At 47.9% G+C, this 19,290-nt stretch overlaps 1 protein-coding gene across 5 annotated transcripts; it reads left to right on the forward strand.

The window, feature by feature from the left end:
• Positions 1–640: 640 nt before the first annotated feature.
• On the forward strand, positions 641–17,512 carry HDGF (heparin binding growth factor). 5 transcript variants are annotated; one of them, XM_069107558.1, is made up of 7 exons: positions 2,194–2,355; positions 3,286–3,356; positions 11,414–11,490; positions 11,682–11,820; positions 13,687–13,872; positions 15,034–15,284; positions 15,778–17,512. In XM_069107558.1, the coding sequence occupies exons 2-7, from the start codon at positions 3,327–3,329 to the stop codon at positions 15,782–15,784; spliced, it is 690 nt and encodes a 229-aa protein (XP_068963659.1). In that variant the 5' UTR covers positions 2,194–2,355; positions 3,286–3,326; the 3' UTR covers positions 15,785–17,512. The 5 variants fall into 5 exon arrangements, with proteins under 5 accessions (XP_068963660.1, XP_068963659.1, XP_068963661.1 ...); XM_069107559.1 differs by lacking the exons at positions 2,194–2,355; positions 3,286–3,356 and adding an exon at positions 641–1,135; XM_069107560.1 differs by lacking the exon at positions 3,286–3,356 and having other exon boundaries at positions 2,215–2,355.
• Positions 17,513–19,290: the final 1,778 nt, after the last annotated feature.

The following is a 19,290-nucleotide window of genomic DNA, read 5'->3' on the forward strand; positions in this document are numbered from 1 at the left end:
AGACTCAAGGTCCAGCATGTTTTGGTTTTGGTTTTTTTTCATTGTTCCACATGTCGATGGTCTATTGCTGCCACATCTCCACTATTCCATAATAACCTTACTAGACTATAAACTCCTCAAGGGCAGCCACAGTCTTCTACCTTTGTGTCCCTCCTCCCTTCGCCGGGGTTGCAGAGTGCTGGGCACGAAGCAGACTCTGAGTAAAACATCTGCTGACATGAAACAAACAGGGAGAAGCAGGACACTTAAAAGCAATGGCATTTGGAAACTCAATGTCTGCTCCAATAGTGATGGGAAGCTTTTCTGCCCTTGGATCACTCTAACCACAATGCAATTCAGGTCGGGGAGCCAACGAAGCAGGCCCTTTGAGTCCTGGATTCCCTTCCCCTAGCTATCCAGCAGAGCATCTGTCCACCTTCCCTTTGCCACCCAGCTAAGCTGCTGCACACAAAGCCCAATCGCTGCGCTCGGCACTTCACTCCTCCTGCCTGGCCCCCCAGGGTCCCCAGAAGCCTGGGGTTGGGAAGGCGGGCAGGGACAGGCACTAGGCATCGAGTGACCGGTCTCATCGAACCGGAGCCGGAGGCCGAGGGCAGGAGAGGAAGGGAGAAGTGGAAAAGGGAGGGAGGAGGGAGGAGGGGGGAGGAGGTAAGGGGAGGGAAGAGGAGGAGGCGGAGTAGGGACAGGAGGGAGTGGGGGGAAGAGGCCTCGCTCCGAGGAGGGAGCAATTGAATTTCAAACACAAACAACTGCATGAGCGCTCACCCACCTCCCGGGAGCTAAGGACCCCCAATCGGCTGCCCGCACCCCTTTGCTGGAGGCGGAGAAGAAGGAGAAGGCGCGAGGAGCTGAGCCTCGGGAGCCGGGGCCGGGGGGGTGGGCTCCTGTTTCAGGGCAGGGGGGATTGCACGAGGAAGAGGAGGGGGCCGGAGCGGCGCCTCCCCCTGTCCCCCCTTCGCGCTAGCGGAGTCAAACTTCAGCTCTCTCCTTTCCCGGGCCCCCCTCCCGCTCCAGAATTGAGTTTGGGGGAGCCACCGGAACCCCCAAGATGTCCCGCTCCAACAGGCAGAAGGAATACAAATGCGGAGACCTGGTGTTCGCCAAAATGAAGGGATACCCTCACTGGCCGGCCCGGGTAAGGAAGGAAAGGGATGTGCGGAGCGGCTGGGGCTGGGGCTGGGGCCGGGCCGGGCCGGGCCGGGCCAGGCCGAGCCGAGCCGAGCCGAGCTGGGGGAGCAGATGGGTCCCGGAGGGGAGTGCGTGGTGGTGGTGGGGGGGGGAATGGGGAGGGAGGGATAGGCCACGCTTATGCCCCAGCCGCCCGGGTTGCATAACGCGGGCACTAGCACATTGCACCCGGAGGGGGTGGGGGCAGGGGACTCCTGGGTCCCCGATTTTGCCCCCTCCCCGCCCCCATCACAGCCGGGTTTTCGGTCTCTCCACCTCCGTGTTATATAATGGTCCGGGCAGCTCGTGGGTCGCGGCAGCCAGGCCTCTCTGCCCAGGGACCGGGTAGGACTTGGCGGAGGAGAGAGGGGAGGGGAAAGGAGGAGGCGAGCACCTGGATCGTAAAGGGTGAGGGCCCGATTCAAAGTATATGTATGTAAGGAACGACGTGCGGGTCAATTTTATTACCCTTTCCCGAATGGCCAATGTCCCCCTCCCCAGGCCCCATCCTGGTCAATTTCTCCCTTTGGGCAGTCTCGCCAGCTTGTCTGCCTCACTTGAGGGGCTGGCTTAGTCCCTTTCCAGAAACTCCTCCCACCCCCGGGTTTGAGAGATGTAACCTCCCCTATATCCCTGCTCCCTCCAACACCTCCATTCTGGGGTTCCCCTCCCCAGTTCCCTGTTTCCTCTTTCTGTTTCACTCACAACACCACCACCACCACAGTGAAGGGGAGGGAAAAGTGCCTAGACCAGCGTGTGGGTTTTCGTGTTTGGCAGTGGGAAAAGAGTTTGCTCCTAACCCTGGAAAACTTTGGGCTTGGGAGTGGGGGTGTCTACCTGGCTAGGGAGGTAATTGGAGAGAAAAGCGCCCCCTCCCCACCAAAAGAAAATTCTTCTAATGAACCAAACCCTAATTTAGTAGCCAAAGGAGAGATCTGGGCTGTTCTTTGGACTGGGGGTTCATGGGAGAAGGGAGCTTCTTTGTCGTTGAGGAGGGAGGGGATGGTTGCTCCTCCCTCCCAGGTGTGTGCATCTCCCGCCACAACCGTCCTAGTCTCGGCCATGTGGTTGATCGCCCCACTGTCCCTCTGCCTGTAGTAGGCCCCTCGGGGAAAGACCAGGCTGCACTCTCAATTCTTTCTGCCTTGGGCCTTCCCTGCCCTCAGTACCTGTCCAGGTTCGAGGGAGGTAAGGAGGAAGAGGGAAAATCAAACCTTTAACTAACTCTGTTTCTTCAAGTTGTACCCTTAGAACTGAAGTGGAAGTAGGGGGTTGGGAGGAAGAGTAGGCACTCAGATTAAGGAGAGGAGGGGAGGTGGTGGATACAGGAAGGAAGAGGAAGGACAGAGTTGAGGGAGTGAGTATTCCCTACTCCTGATTTTTTTTTTTAAGGTTTGTGTTATTAGTCACTTAGAGATAGTAAGGGAGGGACTCTAAGGTACCTTAAGTTATAAAGTTTCTTTAGAATAAATATCAGAATGAGGGACCACATGAAATTAGGAAGGGGAAACTTGAGGGAGAACCCTAGAGGAAAAGATCCATTTAGTTAATTTATTGAAAAAGAGCAGGATCGGGGGATTTTTCCTCTACTTGTGTCCCTGGATGTTATGTGGTTAAGCCCTTAAATCTTAGATGTTTGGAGTAAGGGGAGTTTTATTGTGTGTTTGTTAATTCTGGAGGGTGCTATTTGTGCTAGTGACTGTACCTGAGAGGGAAGATCTCTTCTTGTGTGTAGAGGTGTCTGAATGTCCAGAAGGGAGAGGGAGAGAGAGAGACAGAGAGAGAGAGAGAGAGAGAGAGAGAGAGAGACAGAGAGAGAGAGAGAGAGAGAGAAGGAGGGATGTCAGGGGTATCTACTTCATGTGTGTCTTGGGTTTGGGGGAGAGTTGCTTTTCTCTGGGTTTGTATGTGGGGAGAGTTTCTATGTCTGTACGTTTGGGGGTGGGATGTCTTTCGAATGGGTCAGTTTGGAGAGAGGGAGACTTGCCAATGTGTTGGGTGGGTAGGAGAGTAGTGTGGTGATTAGTAACAACAATAATAATAGCTAATTTTTGTTTAAGATTTGTAAAGTATTTTATATACGTGGTCTCATTTGGTCCTCATAACAATCCTTTGAAGTAGGTCCTGTTGTTCCCATTTTACAAATAAGGAAATTGAAGATGAGAGGTTACATGACCTGCCCATGGTCTGTAAGTATTATAGGCTGGATTTGAACATCTCTTTTGACCCCAAGTCTAGAGATCATTCCACTCCATCGCTTGTTCCACCTTGTAGTGAATGGGGGAGGTTAAAAATGGAGGGAGGGGAACTCTCCTTATTATGTATGTGCATCTGGGGAGGGAGAACCTTCTCGTGTATGCAACTGGTTGGTAGAAGAATCTCCTTGTATCTACTGAGAGGGGAGGGAGTCTGTGCATGTTCTGTGCTGGTAGTCAAGTCTCTTCATGTAGGTGTTAGAGAGGGAGTCTTCTTGTATTTTGGGGTATATACTGAGGGGGAAATAATGTGTATGTTTGCTGGGGGTGGGGAGAATGTCCTTCTTGTGTGTCTACTGGGAAGGGAGGGAACTTCCCTGAGTGTGTCTGATAGTGTCCAGGTAGTTTCATGTGTTTGTCTGCTGCTGGGGTGGAGGTGGGGAATTTCCATGAGTGTATCTGCTGGAGAGGGGAGCAGAGCATCAATCTTGTGTGTGTGTGTGTGTGTGTGTGTGTGTGTCTGTCTGTCTGTCTGTCTGTCTGTCTGTGTCTACTGGTAAAGTCTCCCTGTGTATATCTACTGGATGGGGGCAGGGGCAGGAATTATTGTCTGCATCTGTGTGTGTGTGTCTAGTGGGATGAAGTCTACAGTATATATCTACTGATGGAAGAGAGATTATGTGTGTAACTGCAGGGGGATGGGAGGGAAGTGCTTCTTATATGTTTCTGCTTGGGGGGAGGATCCTACCTGTCTGTATATCTACTGGCAAAGGAGGGAATCTGTCTGGTAGTGGTCTGAGTGAGTTTTCTTATGGGTGCTTCCTAGGAGAAGAGTCCCATGGTGCGTGTGTCTGCTGGGGGTGGGGTAGTCACCTTGTGTGTGGATCTTGGGGTGTCCTTGATTTGTGTGTGGCTGCTGGGGGTGTGTGTGTGTGTGTGGAGATCTTCAGGGTGTCTAGACAGGGAATCTCCTTGCTGTATGTTCTGGAAAGGGGTATACTTTTTGTATATGTGGGTGGTGTCTCCTTCTGGTTGGTATTTGCTTGGGGGGTAGAAATCTTGTTTTTTGTATATTCTGGGGGTAAGTGTGTGTGTGTGTGTGTCTCTCTCTCTGTCTGTCCGTGTTAGTCCATTCTTTTTATGTATGTCTGCTAAGAGGGGGTGTGTGGAAATCTTGTGTGTGTCTGCTGGGGGGAGTTTCATTTAATGTTTATACTATGTGGTGGGGGGGTTATCTCTTTCTTTGGTGTGGATGTCTACTGGAAAGGGGATCTTGTATGTGTATCTGGTAGGAGGCAAGTGTCCTTATGGTACAGGTGCCGTCTGTGTGTGTGTGTGTGTGTCTGTGTGTGTGTGTGTGTGTGTGTGTGTGTGTGTGTGTGTCTGTCGGTCTGTCTGTCTGCCTGTCTTGTCTTCCGGGTCGAGGGATTCTATTTCTTGTGTAGAAGGGAAGGAATCTTTGCTCCTGTGGGGGTGGGGAAGTAGAGAGCCTCTAGCTCCTGAACTTCCTGGCCCTCTTTATAAACCTGAGCCGCACCCTCCTTTTGGCCTTTTGGAGGCCTATCCGCCAGGCCTTTGATCTCCCTAGGAAAGTCCTGGAGGCCTCAAGTCCAGGCCCTCTCCTCCGAGGCTGAAGATGGATTCTGAATGCCACCCACACACTTACTTTATCACTCTTTCATGCTCTTCTTCATCCTCCCCACCCCACCAGGTGGAGAAAGAAAGATCCAAGGCACCAGGATCATTGGTACATATGAGCACATGTGTGTGGATAATGTGCACACTTGGACTTTAACCTACCCTTTTGACCTGGCATCTTGGTCCTGGTGCCAGAGTTGCAGTGGGTCAGCACAAGCACCAAATGCAGGACTTCCAGCTCCAACTCCTACTGGGGGACAAAGTCCAGAGGCTAAGCTGGGAGCACCATGAAGGAAATGGCCTAGGCTGGAAGAGATGCCTTCCTGGGTCCCCTTCTGGATTAGAGGGCAGATTAAAGATGGCTGAAACCCCAAACATCTATTCCTCTTGGTAGACTTTGGGGAAAGGCTAATGTCTGGTTCCCTTTGACACAAAACTGAGTCTTGGGATTAAAGAATGGGGAAACTGGAGTTCAATCTTTCCCCGCCTTTATTCACCTTAGGCCCAATTCTGGTAAGAGGATGGGGAGGGGATGTGTCAAAACCATTACAGGGTTCCATAATCTAACCCTACCCAGGCCTCAAGCCTGGACCTTTCAGATAGGGTTATGAAGGAGCAGGGAGATCAGGCAGGGCCACTGTCAGCAGATAGGAACCCAGGCTCTCCCTCCCTCCTCCCCCATGGGAGCCTGTTTTACAGTAACCCTTAGTGTCCAGAATCACACCCTTTTCTGACCTGCTCCCTTTCCACATCTACCTATCCCTCCTCAGTCTGTTGATTCCTTGATAATAAGAATACTGGAGAAAGCCTAGCACATGGTACCTGGAATATAGTAGGTCTTCAATTGATGTTTGTTGAATGAATGAATAGGAATATGAAGAATCCTTCAAAGGTGAAATTTAGACTGGATGATCACAATGCATTAAATCTAGCTCTAAATCCAGTGATTTAGTCATAGGAATATGATGTGAGAATATCATGGGGAGATGCCTCAAGGAGAGGCATCATGATATATATAGTAGGAAGAATACTGGACTTTGGCCTGGGTCCTAATCCTGTTTTTAACACTAAATGTGGGACCCTGAGCATGTCACTTCCCTTCTTCAAGTCTTAGTTTCCTCATCTGTAAAATGGGGAAGCTAATACTTGTACTCCCTATTCACAAGGTGGTTGAAAGGAAATAAATTTGTAATCCTTAAAAGATTATGAAAACGTGAGATGTTAGTATTATAGGTTTATCATAAGACTGGGGCCCCAAAGGGAATCAGCTTTGATGGGAAGGAAGACTAGTCATTCTCCTCTTTTCTCTCATGAAGTTAAATCACAGGACCAGAGAGATTGAGAGTTTGGAAGGACCTCAAGGATCATCTAATCCAACCCTGTCCTTTGACAGATGTCAAAACATCCCAAAGAAATGGAGTGACTTGTGCCAGCTCACACAGCAAGTCAGTAGCAAAACTAGGACTACATCAGATTCCCCTGCCTTTTCCTAGAGGAGGAGTTCATTACCCCAGGGACATCATAGAGCCACAGACTTTTAGACTCGTATAATACAGAAGCTGGACTCGGGAGATCTGGGATTGGCTCCTAGGTCTGATACACCATAGCTGTATGATCAGTTTTTTTGCTTGTCCTTGCCTGTTTCCTTATCCATAAAATGAGACAAGGCATTGGGGTATAACAGATGAAGGAGAGATTGCCTTGGATCAGGAAGATCCGGAATCAAGTACCGCCTCTAACACATATTGGCTATGTGACCTTGGACAGGTCAACCTCTCCTTTGTGCAGGAACTGTCTTTTGCCTCTTTTTGTATTCCCAGTGCTCAGCACAATGCCTGGCACACCATAGTTGCTCAATTAATGTTGACTGATTGACAAACTGACTGACCTACATTGGTGGAAGGGTTTTCCTCATCCAAGAGGGAATTCCCTATTCCAATAAAATCATAGGTCTAACCCTTATCCCTAAAATGGAAATAATATATCATTTACTTCACAGGATAATTGTAGGGAAAGTACTTTGCAAACCTTCAAGCACTGTTGTTGGTGTTGTTATTACTGCTAATAAGAAGAGCTGAAGGTACCTCAGAGATCTAATTGACTCTAACCCCTCATTTGGCAGATGAGAAGTGAGAGGGCAGAGGCAAAGTGCCTCCTTTATTTAAAACACCTTCACTGGGGTTGCCTGGAATCAACTTAGTTATGAGAAAGGGAATACAATTTTCTCAATCTGGGGCAAAGCCATGCTTTGCCCCCAGAATAGCTCTAGGTATAGTTGAATAGGGCAGGGCTGGGGTCTAGGAGTCCAGGTAGTTCCAGATCTTGGGTCTTCTCTAGCCTGTGGAGATCCCCTAGTACCCCTCAGACACTAGCAGTGTGACCCTGGGAAAGTCACTTAACCCCTTTTGCCTCAGTTTCCTCATTGGTAAAAATGAGCTGGAGAAGAAAATAACAAACCACCCCAGTATCTTTGCCAAGAAAACTCCAAATAGGGTCACAAAGTGTCAGAATGGACTGAAATGACTGAACAACAAAGATCCCCAGAGAAAGAAATGGTGAGTGGTTAACTATACTACATAGAAGAGATTAGTACTGTTAACTAGCTGATAATCACTATCATCATTAACTTCCTTTGAGATCTCCAAGCATTTAGTAGCTGCCCTCCTCTTTACCTTTACACTCACAATCTCTAGCATGGAAACTCAGTGAGTGGGGTGTTTGTGTGTGAAACCCAAATTCTTGATATGATCACACATACTTAGACATAACATCTTTTCTCTGATCCCTTCCCAGTTCTTGCCCACCCTCCCATCCATCCATCCATGGTTTTCCTCTTTCTTCCCTGGTTCATTCCCCATCTCCTATAGTCCCAACTGTCTCCTGCCCCAGATTTTCCGGTTCCTGGGTCAAATTGAACCTAGGCTATTGGGTGTGTCAGTTAGACTGGCAGTGATCCAGTGCCTATTTGGGCTCTGTGTCCCTGGCTCAGCCTTGCCTCAGTCTGGGCTGTCTCAATAGCATGATTGGTTTTAAGATTTTAGAGATTCCCTAGGGGGGATTGTGTAGACTCAAGGTGGTCTCCAGACCAGAGAAGAGTTATTTGGAGGTCCTTTCATTCATGCCCAGCCCCCTAAATGATTGAAAATTTCTGAGTACTTATAAATTCATCTTGGAGGCCTCCCTGAGCCTGGACCTGGGAGCCAAATAAATAAGGCAGGGACAGGACTTCATAAAAGTCACAGAATGTCACAGCTGGAAGAGTTTTTAAAAATCATCTAGTATACTGTAATCTCTCTACAGATGAAGAAACAGTCCCAGAGAGGGTAGGCAAAGTGGAAGAACCAGGATTCTCTGAGCCCTGTCTTACTATACCAACCTTGAATTCAAACAGGACTTGGGAATATCTGAAGTACCTGATATGGCCAGCTATAAATAGCTCACTGGCCTCTTACCTCCCCACCCGAACAACCCCAATGTATATGTGTTGGGGGGGGGGTGTTGGAGGCAGCTAGGAGAATATGGGGGGCAGGAGACAGGGTCCCTTGCTATTTGCTTGGGCTCCACCCTGACCCATTTAGCTCTGACTCATCTACTCTGAGTCACCCCCTGGGGTAGAAGTCAGTGCTTGAGATTCAGGTCCTTTGGGAGGAGGAATATATGTGTGTGCCTGCACGCGCATGTTCACAAGTATATGTGTGTATGTTAGGGGAGACCCTAGACTCCAGATCTCCCACTCATTAGAGGAGCACCCTTGTTTCTGAATGAGAGGAAATATTCTTTTGCAGCATGAAGAACCGAGATCAGACTGTAGAGAGGACTTTTTCCCTTTTTGAGTGGCAAGGAAGACTTGTAGGATCCTAGAATTTAGAGGTAGAAAGGGACCTTAGAGATTGAGTTCAACTGTCATTTTACAGATGAGGAAACTGAGCACAACAGAGGTTAAACAATTTTCTCATACAGTTGATGGCAGAACCAAGTTACAAAATCAGTTCCTTTGTAACCCTAAATCTTGTTTTCTTTCCTCTCTTTGAATCCCTAGCCCCTTTAGCACAGTGACTGGCACATAGTGAGCCTTTAATAAATGCTTGTTGACTGCCACACTGCTTACCCCCCTACCCCCCATGGATCAAGGTGAGAGATTGAGATGTCAGCCTCTTTGGGAGATCCAGAAGTGGGAAAGAGGATCCTCCTCCATCCCAACACACATACACCAAGAAAGCCCATTCTCTATGGGGGGCAAGTGAGAGGACAGAATGGTCCCTTTGGCTATGGGTGTCCTAATCATGCCTAGACAGATTAGGAGGGCCTTGGGTGCTCCCTTACCATCTGGTCCTGCCCTTTCTTTGGATGGAATTTGGGATTGTAAGTTTAGTGTCTTGAATCCTTTCTATTTTTAATTTCCATTCTTTGTTTTCCCTCTTCCCCCACCCCCAGGCCTGGGCAATTGGATGCCTGGGTTCTTTGCCATGCTGAGTGGCTTTGGGGAGGGGAGTGGCTGACCCTTTCTAAGGCAGTTTTCCGGTGGGGGTGTGTGCTTGTGCGTGGGCTCCAGTGGAGACTTAAGAGGGAGGTGTAAGTTCTTTCTTTGAGATCTCTGGAATCTAGTGTAATGGAAGTCTCAGGCCTTTCCCTGGCTCTGACCCATTAATGACTGGAGTCACTTCGTGGGAGTGAGGAGCTGCCGAGTGGGTGCTTGCTTCCTTGGGAGACCCTCCGTATTCGATTCTTTTCTCTTGGCCGCAGTGAAGCCTGCCTATCTGGCCCTTGGACCTTAATCTTCATCCCCACCCCCAGCCCTGGTTTATAGTTCCTGAAGCTCCTACCAAGAAGGAAGGGCTGGGACCCGGGGCTTTTGCTATTATTATCATTTGTCTCCCCCCAGGATCTCTAAGCACTGGTGTTTCAGATTTTGCTTCTTGTTGGCCCCTCGGGAAGGTTGGGGAGCGGGGTGGGAAGGCTGCTCATAATAGGGCCCAGGTGTCCTGGCAGGGGGACTCTCCCTCCCGCCCCTAGCCAGGTCTGAGAGTTCCAGGCATTGGTCTCTCGTGCTGTTCTCCATGTTGGGAACCAGTTTCCCTAGTGTGGTTTGATGAAGAGGACTCAGGTGTCTGACTACGGGCCGGAGACCCGGGGAGTGGGGCGAGAGTTTTGAGTAAAGTGGCCCAGGTTCCCCTCCCCCCGCTTATCCTGAAGGGCCAGTGGGGGAGGGGTGGCCACATTCCTGGTTGCTGAGTGGCCCGGGGGCGGGGCCGGGGCCGGGTTGTCATGGCGACAGGGATTGTGTGTTGGGGAGGGGAGAACCTGCCTTTCCACCCCCACCCTGAGCACACTTGCATGTGAGGAAGACCACGTTCTCGGGTTCTGGGCTGGGCTGCTTCTTTGCCCCTGGGGGAGGAGGCAGCTGGGGACCAGGACTTCTGCCCTGGGGAGGAGCTCTGGATGAGACTCATGGGGGGGAGGTTGTGGTTTAAGGAAGCTAGGGTGGGGGTGGGGACAAAACTGAGCTCAAATTAAAAAAAAAACAACAACAAAAACCTCTTTCTTTTAGTTTAAATTATTCTATTTTTTTTTGAGGGGCGTTCTGTTTGCCTTTCTGAGGGATGTCTCCCATCTCTCGTGAGGTTCTTTGTAGGTTTTTTCCCTGCCCCATCTCTCTCTATTTCTGCTGCCTTTGTCTGTCTGTCTGTCTGTCTGGTCTGTGTTAATCACATAACAGGTCAGCTATCAGTCCTGACTCCCCCACCCTGAATCAACCTCTGGGTCCTCAACCAACATGGCTACCCAGCCTCTGTCCGGCGGGAAGCCAAGCTGCTGCAGGGGCTGCTGGGAGCTGTAGTTTCCCAGGCTTTGTAGGCTGTTCTTGATGGCCTAGACCAGAATTCTAGGAGCCCTTGGGGGCTTCGTGCCCCCTCTGCAGTGGGGCCTCCTGGGCTTGCCACCCCACCAAGCCTTCCCCTTTCTCCTCTCCTTTTTGTCCATATACTAATCGTTATACACCTTTTAATAGCCACCCTCCAGACCTTGAAGGTTGAGAATGGGGAGGGGAAAGAGATACTGTTTCCTTAGCTATGGTTAAGCTTTGTTCTTTCCAGTGGGACCTGGGGCAGGTGGTTGTTTCTGCTTCCCCGAGGAGGTGGAAGGGGGCATGATTTGGATGTTAGGAGATCTGGGTTTTGGTCTCAGCGCCAACACCCAACTATTAGCAGTGTGATCTCCAGCCTCAGTGTCCTCATATATAAAATCAGGGGATTAGTCCCGATGATCTCTATTTAAGGCTCTTCCATGGCTCAAATGATGTCTTGTAATTCCTGTAGAAGTGACCCCCTCTCCCTCAAGCAGATGCCCCTAAGGCTTAGATGAGAGGCTGTTCTCTGTTCATGTTCCCTTCTCCTATTCCCCCCACCCCATTCTAGATTGATGAAATGCCTGAAGCCGCAGTGAAGTCAACAGCCAACAAGTACCAAGTTTTTTTTTTCGGGACCCATGAGACGTGAGTGAGGTTTGGTGGGGAGAGGAAAAGAGGGGAAGGTGAGAGGGGAAGGAGGGACTGGAAATGTAGATTATAGGGTGGTTAAAAGGGACAGAAGGATGAGGGGGTAGGGAGAAAGTGAGGGGGGTCTGCTTTTTCCTCTGCATGGATGCAGCCCAGTAGAATGACCTTGCATTTCCTTCATCTCTCAGAGCATTCTTGGGTCCCAAAGACCTCTTCCCATATGAGGAATCCAAGGAGAAGTTTGGCAAACCCAACAAGAGGAAAGGTTTCAGTGAGGGTCTGTGGGAGATAGAAAACAATCCTACTGTGAAGGCCTCTGGCTACCAGGTAAGACCCACTCCCACATACTCAGGAACCTCCAAGGACAGGAAATAGTCACTTTTCTCAAGTTGTGGCTATGGAAATTAAAAAAAAAAAACTACTGATATAGACTTGAGGACTTCTGGCGGGGGGCGGGGGGGTAGTGTTAGCAGAAGAGTTGAAACCATGGGGTTGAAACAGCTTGTTTAGAAGCTCAGGTGAGGGAAGGTGAGGCACCTGGGCAGGACTGGGGCTTCACCCACCAGACTACAGAGTCAGAACTCTAAGGAGTCTAGAACTCTGAGGCCCAAGGAAAGGAGGGACAGGAAGTAGGGAGAGAAGGAAGCTGGGGAGTTGGAATTGGGCAGAGGGAAATTTCTGTCTTGGTGAGGAAAGGTGTTATGGTGGGAGTGAAGCAGAATTTATATTCGATGACTCCTGCTTCCTCACCTCTTATATCCAGGCAGTTATGAAGTCCCAAATCCCAATAAAATATCTCTGGCATCTGGTGATTTCTACTTATCCCTACTGCTACCTCATTCCTTCATCATCATCCATCTTAAATGACAATAGTAGCCTCCTAACAGACCTTCCTCCACTCTTCCCTCCAATACAACCTTCTTATTACTGAAAATATTTTGGTTTTTTAAAAAATACATACATCTAATCTTGTTACTCTTATTCACAAATTTTCATTGGCCCCCTCTTGCCAGCAGACTAAAGTTCAAAGTCAGACCTGACATTTGAAGCCATCCACCATCTCTATATAATCAATAAACATTTTTAAAGCATTTACTATATGCCATCTACTATAAGCACTGGGTATACAAAGAAAGGTAAAAGACAATCCCTGCCCTCAAGGAGTTCACAATCTAATAGGGGAACACGACACAGAAGATGACTGCCCTGGGTCACCTGCTTAAATGGATAATTCTGGAGGAATTCTCTACCGTCCGCCCTTCAGCTCTCTCCAAACAGGGCACCTCATCTCACACTCTTCTCTTGTATCGGCTCTATACTGTTGTCAAACTGAACTGCTCCTTTCATGTTGGACATACTGAGCTTTCCTACCTTTGTTTATCCTATTCCTAAACCTGGAATGTCTCACCCCTCCACCTGCTAAAAGCCTACTCCTTCTTTAAAGCTCAGTTTAACAGCTACCCCTTTTCAAGTTTTCCCTGGTTCCTCTAGGTTTTAACAACCTTCTCTCTCAGATTTCACTGAGTACTTTTCTGGTGGGATTATTTATCTGGTGCTTTATCCTGCAATATTCTGTGTGACATCACCTAGTCTTTGGGTCTTATCCACCTACTAGAATGTGAGTTCTAGAGCCCAGGGATCTTATCTAAACTTTGTATCTCTCTTTGTACTCTAATCTGAGTAGGCATTTAATGAAGGTAAACTCACATTAACACATATTAATTAAGCACCTATTTTGTGATGGAATCTAAGTCCCTTCCCTTAAGAGGCATACATTCTACTGAGAAGGTTCATGTGATATAACATGTAGAGTAATTAGTAAGTAAAAGGTAACAAGGTTGAAATGAATGGAGGTTTTTTAAGTGAATTCAATTAATCTGTCCAAGATAAAAATAGAGATTTGAGGAAATAACTCTTATCAAAGAGATTTCCTAGGATGAGGTATCTTCTGGGTTAGAAGGAAAGGAAAGTTCATCATAGAGAGAGGGGGACATGCATCTTCCTCCCCATCAAATCATCTTGTCTGATTTGAGGGGTGGAGCTTAGAACCAAGATCTTCCTTTCAAACATGGACAGAGTAGAGGAGGAGTTGCTCAAAGGAAAAGGAAGCAGTTGATTAGGGAAAAAGGCACAAATAGGGGGTCCTAAATCACTTCTTGAGACCTACTTCTTGTTGTTGCTGCCCCCCACCAGCCATCCCAGAAAAAAGGGTGTCCGGAAGATGCCGAGCCGGATCGAGAGGTGTCAGAGGGGGATGGGGAGAAGAAGGGGAACACAGATGGCAGCAGCGATGAGGAGGGAAAGCTGGTGATTGATGAACCTTCAAAGGAAAAGAATGAGAAGGGAGCACTGAAGAGGCGAGCAGGGGACTCACTGGAGGTAATACCATCCTTACTACTGGCTACCTGGCATGGGGAATACTCCATCTCTACCCAAAGTTGCAAAGAGAGGCAAATTTCAGCTCAGTAGGAGGAGAAACTTTCAATTAGCTCTATTCTAAAGGACAGGTTGCCTTGGGAGCTAGTGGGTACCCCTTCATGGGAGTTTTTCAGATGAAAACTTGCTCTCCATTTATCAGAGATGACTGTAGAAGGTATTCCTTCTCAAGCATGGATCAAGTTATATTATGATAAATGTTATGTTGTAGCTAGCACTGATATAGCACTTTGAGTTTTGCAGATAGATATAAACCTCAGATAAATGTGCGTGCACATATATGTATGCATATATATATATGTGTATGTGTGTATAAAATTTGATCCTCACAACAGCCTTGTGAGGTAGCTGCTATTTTTATCCACATTTTGCAGATGAGGAAAATGAGGCTGAGAAAGGTTAAGTTACCATTACCCCATACTGCCTCTTGGGGTTCTTCCACCTCTGAGATTCTGGGAAGTTGGGCAATGAACCTGAATTGAGAGGTAGAAGAAATTGGAGAAGGAGAGTGGGAGGGAAAAAAACCTGTGAGGAGGCTCAGGAAGCCCTGAGCTTGGAGTCAGGAGACTTGTATTGAATCCCAGCTCTACAAGCTCCTAGCTATATGACCTTGGGCAAGTCGACCTCTCTGAGCCTCAGTTTTTCCATCTGTAAAATGATAATTTACTTCACCATGTTGCTGTGAAGATTAAATGAAATAATGTATCTGTAAGTGCTCTGTAAGATATAAGGCTTTGTAGAAGTATATTATTATAGGGGCAGCTAGGTGGCGAAGTGAGTAAAGCGCTTAGCCCCAGAGACAGGAGGACCCGAGTTTGGTTCTGGCCTCAGACACTTAACACTCACACAAAAAAAACTAGCCGTGTAACCTTGGGCAAGTTACTTAACCCCAATTGCCCTCCAAAAGGCAAAAAAAAAAAGAAGTATATTATTATTTAAAATCATTATAACTAAGAACAGGAGGGTGAGATGGGAGTTGGTCATGAATGAAGTTAGTCTGGAATGAACTGAGTGGGAAGGAGGCACATGTAAAGATCCATTTAACCTGATCTATATGTCATTCCCTTTCCAACTCTCCCCTCTGCCCTCCCCAATTGAATTTAGGATTCCCCCAAACGACTTAAGGAAACCCAGGACCCTGAGGGGGAGGGGGATGAGAAAGAAGAGCTGGCCCTAGAGGGAGAAAGAGCCCTTCCCATCGAGGGGGAGAAGAACAGTGCCCCTTCGGAGCCAGGCCCCGGCCGGGGTTTGGTTGAAGAGGAAGAGGAGGAGGAGGAGGAAGAAGAAGAGGAAGAAGAAGAAGAGGCTGCCAAGGAGGAAGGCCCTATCCAGGGTGTCAGAGATCACAAAGAGAGGTAAATGAGGGAGGAATAAGAAAGGATCTACCCCTGTGTAAGGGGTATAAGGATCCTTCCCAGAGATTCATTTGCACATTGATCCTTCAAACTGAGAACAGGGAGAGGTGGGACTCAGCACAGTGTTAATTAGGATGTGGATTTTGGAGCAATCAACAAATATTTGTTTTACAGTTAGTATGCACCAGGTACTGTCCTGGCATAGGAGAAAGGAAAGGATGGAGGACAGTCTACAGGAAAGATTTTCCAAGGCCTGGGATAGTATACATTAGGATGTGGGGATTTGGAGAGGAAGGGGGATTGTCTCTACCCTTAGACCAGGAAGGAATTTCCTGTGGTTGGTCTCATGATTTCTGTATAAATATGGGGGTGGGGAGGGGGGATGTATCCTGTTTTAGAAGCAGCTTGTATAAAGTATGAGGGGAGAAGTCTCTACTGAGCTGGAAGGAGAATGGACCCAAAGTAACTCTTCTTTCCCACTTGTCTTCTTCAGCCTGTAGCTGACAATGTTTCCAGAGGAGCCCCCACCCTGTTCCTGCTGCTGTCTGGGTGCTATCGGGGAAACTGGTTATTGCCTGCAAACTGGGAACCCCCCTTCTCCTGCCCCTTGTCCCCGATACCCTGACATCGGCAGCTCTCTCTTTCTCTCTCTTTGAGCACCCCGTCCCCACTCTCCCTGGGACCCAGCCCACACTGGGTAGGAAGGAAGGGATCAGGGCCTGGCACCACTGTCTCTCACCACTCTCTCTGACCCTCTTCTACTTGGCAGTGGAATGCCTTTTCCCTTTCCCAAGTCTCAGCCCTTCCCCGATGTCCTCATTGCCCCCAGCTCTAATTTTTGGAGGACCCAGTTTTGGGCAGGGTGCTAGCTTCTGAGGGCTGTTATTTCAGTGGGGAGTTGACAGGGGGTTTCCTGGACTGGCTAACTTCCTGACCTTTCCCTCAGCCTTTCCCTACCTCCACCCCCATCCCTAGAAAGACTGGTAAGTTAGGATGTGGGTTTTGGAACGGAAAGGATGGAAGGTGGGCTATAGGAAGGGGGCTGCCCAAAGTCTAGGAGGAGGGTACAACATTACATGAGGAAAGGGGTTGTCTCTTGAGAGAATAATCTCTGCCCTCTACCCCTGATCTGTCATCCCCATAATCCGGGATGATCTGCTGATTCAGGGAAAGTCTGACAGCTGAAGTGGGGTTAGGTAGGGGAATAAATGCTTGGTGATTGGTCCCCATTCCTGCCTCTGGTACCCTAGAGCATTCTGGGAGTGAGAGTCGTTCCATTCATTGTTTCTAGGGTTACTAACTTGGGGCGCTGGGGGTCTAGCAAGGAGTTAGGGTAGTTCTTTAGTAGGTTCATGGAGAAGGTAGCCTGGGGAGGGTGTGACTGTATTTGAAAGGCCATCTCCAATGAGGGGTGAGAGATTGTTCTTCATACTGCTATCTTTCTTCCTGCCCTTAGCATCGTAAGTCTCTCTCCCAGGGACCAACACCTGGGAAGATGTTGCCCCAGTGAGATGAGGTGGGGAAGATGGGCGTTAGATCCCTCTCCTTCACTCCTTCTAATCCCCACCCCCTGGTGCTTCAGGCCCTCCCTACAGGAATATTTATCACCAAGGCAAAGAAAAAGTAAAGTGGCATTTTTTAGGAAACATTTTTAATAAAAAAAAATTTAAAAAAAATTTAAAAGATTCCCTAATCCTCCATGCCCCTCTTCTCCCCTCCCCCCCAGCCCATCTGCCCATTTCCTCTTCCCCATCCTCTTGTCTTTCCTGACCCTTACTTCCCCTATCTCCATCCTATCCTCATCCCCTACTGCTGCACCTGGATTTTCTGATTTGCTGGAAATGTAGATGTCTTATTTGGGGTTTAATGACTTTCTTTTCTGTAGCTGGGCTTTGGTTTTTTCCTCCTTGTGTCTTTCTTGTGTTTCTTCCTCTTCTCTTGTGTCTCCCCACCTACCCCCAAGAAATAAACCCATTCCTCTTGCTATTACCACCAGATTCAATTTGTAACCTACAGAGAGAACAAAAAGAGGGAAAAAAAAAAGTCCCCTACCCTTCCCCAATAATCTCTCTCTCTTTCTTTCTTTCACATCTGCTCCCCTCCCCAACAACCTCCTCCTCCCCTCTCCCTGGGCTCTGATGAAAAGTTGCCGACTGTAGCTTTGGAAGTTTAGCTCTAAGAACCGGTAGACAATTTAAGTTCTAGGACAATAAACCTGTTGATTATTATTTGGGGCCCTGGCTGGTTCTGTTTTTTTGGTGGGGGTCATTGGGGGGGAGACTGAGTATGGGCTTTCCCCTTCCCTGCCCCCTGGCTCAGACTATTTGGAACTAGGACTACATGTATAACAGCTTAGTTGGAGCTTAGAGACAGGGCCATCTTATAGAATTTGATTACTGGTGCAGTATTAAACTGTAGTGTAGACTTTACTGCCCTAAACTTTAAAAAAAAAAACAAATCTTATGCCCTTTCATAATAATAGTGAGCATTTATATAACATTTTAAGATTTGCGAATTGCTTTACATATGTGATCTCATATGACCTCATAACAATCCTATGAGGGAGGTACTGTTATTATCATCATTTTACAGATGAAGAAACCAAAAGCATGTAAGTTAAGCAAGTTGCCCAGGGTCACATAGCTAGTAAGTGTGCAAATTCTAGTCCCAAGACTAGCCTCTATTCATTCTACCATTTAGCTGCCTTTTTATCCCAATGACATAAGGATTCTCTACTAGAATTGTCCTCAGATGCCTTAGCAAAACATGGATGAGACCCCGATGTCTCAAAAGCTGTGCCAATGGAGCACAAATTCCTCCAAGTCTCACTGAGTTGACATGGCTCTGTGCATGGCAATGGAACCATACCACGTCAGAACTAGAAGGACCTCCTCTATAGCCCAACCCTTTCATTTTACAAGAAACGGAGGCATAGCGGAGGGGGAAATACTTCATCTAAGGCCACACAGGGAGTTAGTGGTAGAGAAAAGACATATACCCAACTCGGAGTTAGTGGTAGAGAAAGGACATATACCCAACACCCAGTTCATGTGTTTTTCTTATCTGCCCTGCTGTCTCTGTCATACAAAGACCCACCTGTCTAAGGAGAGTCTCATCCCCAGAACATTGGCCATCCAGGGATGAGTCTTTTTTGGTCACAGTGACGTGTGAGCCTGCTAAGGTTTGGAAGGGTTTTCATTTGCATCAGTGGGAAGGGGCGTCTATATTAAGACAGCTGGCCTAGTGAATAGAGTATAGGATAGAGTCAGGAAGATGAGTTCAAATCGTGTCTCAGACACTAGCTGTGTGACCCATGAGCAAGTCACTTAACTTCTGTCTGCCTCAGTTTCCTCTTCTGTAAAATGGGGATAATAATAGCACCTATGTCCCAGAGTTTTTGTGAGGATCAAATCAAGATAACACACATAAAGCATTTTATAAATGTTCACTTAATATTATTAAACGCATTTTCAAAGTATCAGAAAAACATTCGGCTACAATGAACACTGAAGGGAGCCTTGAATAGGGAAGAACAAGAGTACGGTCTGTTGATGGAGGGGTGAGTGTGTGTGGGGAGGACCCATAGAATCATAGGAGTTGGAATGGACCTCACAGGTCATCTCGCAGATCTACTACAACTGAAACAGATTCCCTCTATAACATCACCAAAGGCTCGTTCTAGAATTTATTTGAAGACTTCTGGTGATGAGTAACCCACTACAGAAGCAGTGCATTCCACCTTGGGACAGCTCCGATTTGGCAAGGTCTAATCTCACCACCCTGATTTCTACTCACCCCGACCCTCAACAAATAGGAACTCATCAATGTTCTTAACATGTGGCATGTTAAGATGTGGTCTGACCAGGGCCAACCATATACAACAGGACTTACCTTCCTCACTTTGGGCACTTCTGTGTAGACAAAAGATTATATCTCACCTCCTCAAAATGTCAATGGATCTGTGATCCCACCAATCCAGATAATCTCCACAGAGATCAGAACACAT

The sequence above is a fragment of the Petaurus breviceps genome, unplaced genomic scaffold, assembly GCF_028583685.1.
Source record: "Petaurus breviceps papuanus isolate PSGF00001 unplaced genomic scaffold, PetGlider_PUasm1.0 90165, whole genome shotgun sequence".
Taxonomy (NCBI): Eukaryota; Metazoa; Chordata; class Mammalia; order Diprotodontia; family Petauridae; genus Petaurus; species Petaurus breviceps.